At 35.6% G+C, this 5599-nt stretch overlaps 1 protein-coding gene across 3 annotated transcripts in view; it reads left to right on the forward strand.

Moving 5' to 3' along the window:
• The first annotated feature begins 950 nt into the window (after positions 1-950).
• The window catches only part of LOC144972457 (uncharacterized), a 15460-nt gene continuing 10811 nt past the window's right edge, over positions 951-5599 (forward strand). The window contains exons 1-2 of one of the 3 annotated variants that reach the window (XM_078913648.1): positions 951-977; positions 4021-5315. In XM_078913648.1, the coding sequence (XP_078769774.1) occupies positions 4423-5315 (893 nt within the window). In that variant the 5' untranslated portion in view covers positions 951-977; positions 4021-4422. Of the gene's footprint in view, positions 1026-3835; positions 5316-5599 lie in introns of all 3 variants that reach the window. The other 2 variants (XM_078913647.1, XM_078913649.1) reach the window with 2 other exon arrangements.

Below are 5599 nucleotides of genomic sequence, written 5' to 3' on the forward strand. Positions count from 1 at the left end.
GCTTTATTCTGCCCATTGTGTATAAATACTATAGAAAATAGAGGCAATTCCATTCCCCTTTACAACGTGTATCGTTGCCACGTTATTTATTGATGCCTTTCTCAAATAAAATATTTTGTCTCCAGGTTTGATTGTTTGTTTATTTATTGTTTCTATATTGATAAATTCGGGTTTTTTAGAAGTCCTCTTTATCCGGGCCCAGGTTTGTCCAGATGCCTTCAATTCAGTCTCATCAATGCTACTTCGCCATGTTTGCTTTGATCGACCAACCTTCTTCTTTCCTTGCTGGTTCCACAGTCCAAAAGCCTGCCCGGTGATGTTGCTTGCAGGCTTCCTGAGGGTATGGCCAATCCATCCCCATTTACTTTTCTTACATCTCAATGCTGAGAAAGTATGAGCTAGTTTCTTTTTCTTTTCTTTCCTTTTTATTTTTTTTTCTCCCAAGGACTCAACTTTACGCCATCGTCAGTAGCACTTGATCAAGGGATCTATGGGTCATACACTAAGTGCATGAATTTGGAAAGTCCGGGTTTTGCTTGTAATGGACAGTATTTTGCGTCGATTTGAGAGTATTTCCATTACAATAATGAGTCCATAACAACACGGCCGTACTCTGGAAAAAACAATATTTAAACATTTGGCCAGAAAACTCGTCATTCAAATATCGATCGATTTAAATGACCCTCATCTTGGCAAAAACTCTCAAACCTGGAGCTTCGCGACTTGATTATGACATTTATATATTATATATTTAATACTCAATATTATTAATTAACATTGAATGTTGTTTATATAACTTTGATCAAATGTATCTCAACGCATGAAAGGAACACTGGTTACGAAAGGACAGAGTTAAAAATGCGAATCGTGCGATATTAATTTAAGGAGTTTTAGAGATAAGAAAAATAAAGTGCTTAAACTACATCGCATCTACACTAAAGTTTTAGAATGTGTCAATCAGCAATCACAATGAAAATGTCTGTCTCGCCAATATCACTCTTCTATCACAATCAAGATTTGTTTTTGTGATCCAAATTCTTAATTCTGTTTTAATATATTGGATTGTTATACAAATCTTGGGGGAGCCCTTCCATAAGCTACTACATTCCAAGTATTCTTGTTCTAGTTGGGGGTTTGGGAGGGGGGAAACTTTTATTTTTAAATTAGGCAGTTTAGTGAGCAGCAGCAGTGGCAGTCAAATTTTGACCCAACTCGCCCATAGGAAAGTTGTGACTGGAAATTGCCGTTCGCGTTTTGGGGGGTTCAATTAAAGATGCATAACTTCGTTATAAAGAGGAATATCGCAGATATTTTGGTATCATTGTTTTCGTCTTTCAATTTCCTTGTAAATGGTGCCAATTAACGAAAAATCCATTAATAATTCCAGAAGTTATATGAAGTTAAAAGTTGGCAATTTTCAAATGCATTTATTTTATTCATGCCAAATTTCAGGGCTCTATGTCGATGCGCAGACACCTTTTAACTCTGCGCCGAAATGCCTTGTTTACATTATCTTCTCATCATGGCTGCCGGGCGATATCGATATTCATATCGATATTTTAAATTTAGTTATGTATTATGTTAAATTTAGTCCATAATATTTTCAGTACTATTATTTACTATGTTTTTATTTTGAATACATACTTTCCAACTTTATTTATAGGCATTTTATAGTTTTTGTTTTAAAAGTTTGTATATTTCTTCTCTTTGTGAAATCCGATATTAATAATAATATCGATATTTTAAAAATACCAATTGCTTTAATTTTTACTTTGCCATCAGGTCATCAAGTTTCTTTCCCATATGTTTAGATATGTTTATCATTTGTATCCATAGTCTAAAGGCCTTAGCCTTAATAATTATTATAGTAAGAACTTCTATTAGTTTTGACACCCCCATACATTGAGAGAGAAGGCGGGGGGGGGGGGGGGGGGATAAAATTATATTAATTGTCAGTTCAAATCATGTAATAGCAATAAACCCAAAGTGTTTAGCAGAATTTTTTAAAGTATTAAAAGCCAGAACTTTCCTTCTAATTATAATAAGGAATCTGTTTCAATTTATTTGAACTTTTTCAATCTACCATTTTATTTATATGCAATTAAATTGCCATAGGTAAAAATAAACTCTCATTATGTCATTACACAACATGTTTATATCTTTTCATTTAGATAGCCTCAAACCCTTTTTTATTCTCTCTATGTATTAATTAAAAGAGGGTAATTATTTGCAATTGTTTCAGTGAGATATTGGGGATAAATCCAAAAGTGATAGAGCAAATTGTTTCTTACGACTAGCCGAGTTTTTGATTATGTAAAATTTGCGACATATTATGTAATAATGTGTAAATTTGAAATGTAATCTTCCTCTTTATTAATGTAAATGCATTGTCCTCGATAAGACGAACATTTTGGTATACAATATATGATAAGAACTCCATATTGACTGTTTTAACCATTTTTTATTAACATCACGCGATTTCGGTCACAACTTTGCAATGGTAATTTTGGGGTAAAAATCGGTCTGAAATTTCAGACTTTGAACTGCCGTAACTACATTTCTAATCAAGATAGAAACAAAATTCAAACTGTTTTGTAATCTGTGTTGCCAGCTCTTTCATATGACATTGGTTTCAAGTGTGTGAGGTACATTTAGAATTTCTATTAAACTCCCTATTTAAATAAAGTCAAAGTCAAAGTCTCCCCCCTCCGAACCCCCCACCCCCTACTACTACTACTACGAGAAGTTCTAGTGTAGGGGGTTTGGGAGGGGGGAGATTTAAAATAAAAAGTTTTCCCCCTCCCAAACCCCCTACTAGAACAAGAATACTCGGGATGTAGTAGCTTAAGGAAGGTCTCCCAATCTTGGAATTATACTTAATTCAATTAAATGGTGGCGTTTTTATACACTTCCGTTGGAGGTGTACAAAAACGTACCGTTTTTATACACCTCCATTGGAGGTGTACAAAAACGCACCGTTTTTATGCACCTCCGTTGGCGGTGATGGTAAAGTTGTTGCTGCATACGTCCATGAGGTTTAAATAGTTTTAGATTGTAGTTTAGCACGCTGCTTAGTGATTACGGATGTACAATGATAATAAATTAAAGAATAATAACAATAATTTTAAAAATCAAAAGTAAAAAGAATTATGGCACACAAATACTGATCTCAAATAAATAAATAATTTTAGATAATTAAAATCGAAGTATTTTTTAAAAACATGATAAAAAGTTTTTGAAAAAAAAAAAGAAAGAAAAAAAAAGCAAACAAAAACAAAGAAAATCCAAAAAAAAAAAAAAGTCATCATTGGGAATCAAACCGGGTACTTTCAAGGTTGGAGTCTGACAGCTTGTCCACTGCGCTACGGAGCCACCTGACTGTTCATCACATTTAATAAGGTCTTTCTAAAACATTATTTTACCTTCAATGCAACTTCTATTTTCTGGTTTTATATTTCGATTTTTTAAATTATAATATTTTTATATAAATTTATTAACAAAGACATCCTACAGATGTCACAATATAACTTTCGCCATGTCCAAATGAAGAAACACAATATCGCTAATGAAATTGGGTGGAATGCGCATGCGTGACGGAGGTGCATAAAAACGATCCGTTAAGATACACCGTCAACGGAGGTGCATAAAAACACTACGTTAAAATATTTGCGGATCATTGTCCCCATATTTTCATTTTCGTTTATCATTAATTAATTCCTCAATAATTTAACAAAATTCCTTAAACCTTAAACTTAAATTATTAAACTTAAACTCATTGACATTGAATACGTATGTAAAGGATAACAATAAATTACCCCAATACATTTTTACAAAGAGAAGTGATATTCTGTTCAACAAAAGACAAGCATATAAAATGCGCTGTGATTATTGCCAGACATTTATTTATATATATCATTTTTTTGAGCGGAATATGCCATCACTTATGAATGAGGTTTCAACATTTAACTACTTTCAAAATATGACAAGAATTATTTTAAGAACTTCTTTGCTTCGTCTTAGTAATAAATGCAAAACATTTTTCCCAAAATTGGTGGGCCATATCTAATTTACTCAACTCCCCCTTTCAACTCCCCCGCAACCTACAAAGACCCACACCATCACTGAGCGGTCATCTTGAGCCTCCACCCCCAACCACTACCAACGTCCCTCATCCCGTTCAGTCACCTCCTGTCAACAGTGCCATCTCTCCTTCGTCGCCTGTCACAGACAATGCCCCTCTGCTGCCTCCTCCCTCTACTCCAGCCTTGAGAAAGGACTGCAAAGGCTGCACCATGAGAAGGCAAATGTATGCCCGTCTTCGACATTCAGTAGGGCTCTTTAAAGAGAGAGCATCGCAAAATTCACAAAGACTAAAAGACATGCTCAAAATATAGTGTGCGGAACACCAACCTCTTTATTAAAATGAGGAAGGCCTCAGAGGTCAATCGGTTGAAAGCAGAGAACTGTTCCCTCCTTACTCAGATTAAGGATCTTAAAATTCAGATAAAAAGATTTGAAAAAATTGCTGCAGAGTATAATAAACTTAAACGTTTAATGAGAAATTCCACAGGCAACCCTAAAAGTGTCAGGAATTTTAAAGAAGAAACTGACTCCCTGATTCCACAATCTTCTTCGACTGTCATGGAGGTGACAAGAGGAAAATCGTTCTCCCTCCCTATTCGTCTTTGTATCTATAAACGTCTTATGCCCAATGTGTCTGTTGAATGTGCTGGTCCTCTTCTTTCTTTTGTCTACAATGTTCTTACTGGAAATTCTCTATCTTCTGTGCCTTCTGCACCCACTGTTGCTCATTTGTCATATGAGCTAACAATTCTGACATATCTTCAAGCGGCAGAATTTATTTTGTCCTCATCCTCTCCTTTGACTTTGTCATGGGATGCTACAACTGTGTCAGGGAGTCACATCAATGAGGTGCATGTATCCAGGGCAGGAGCCAATGATCGTATCGAAAACTGCGTCATTCAGGTGGAGGAGTTGGGAGGTGGTACTGCTCTTGATTACTCCGGCCACATCTGTAGGGTAATCAATGATGCCATGTTTCAACGCCTCACATCTCAGTTTGGGGCGTACATGACGGATGGGTGTGCTGTTAAAGATGCCGCAGCACGCCTTTTGCAAGATGCGTTTCAAAGCGAACTCCTGTCACTGAAGTGCCTAGTCCATCCCCTGGACACCATTTCCTCTGCAGCACGGCATAGCCTTCGACAACTGGAGACGGTTCATGGTATTTCAACCAAGACATTTGGCAAAGAATGTGCCGCAGCCAATGTTCTTCTTGCCCTGACCACATTACGGTGAGTGTTTCTTTAATTGATCTTTCATTTAAAACCTGATGTTTAAGATAGTAATGAAATGAGCCTTTTCAGCATCTTGGCTTGATTTTTAAAGAATGGAGTAGAGATAACAAACAAGTGTACAATATCACCAAGAACCACTGTTGTCTTTGCGCAATGTCGCAGATTTTCCTAATAATGTTTTGGGCTGCTAAACAAAGTGAGTCTCAGTGCAATGTCTTTATTTTTTAAATTTATATAAATATCCTTTCTAATGTTTTTAGTAATTAATTTAATATTTTGAT

This window comes from Berghia stephanieae, chromosome 5, assembly GCF_034508935.2.
Source record: "Berghia stephanieae isolate SIO BIC M18660-M18661 chromosome 5, UCSD_Bste_1.3, whole genome shotgun sequence".
NCBI lineage: Eukaryota > Metazoa > Mollusca > Gastropoda > Nudibranchia > Aeolidiidae > Berghia > Berghia stephanieae.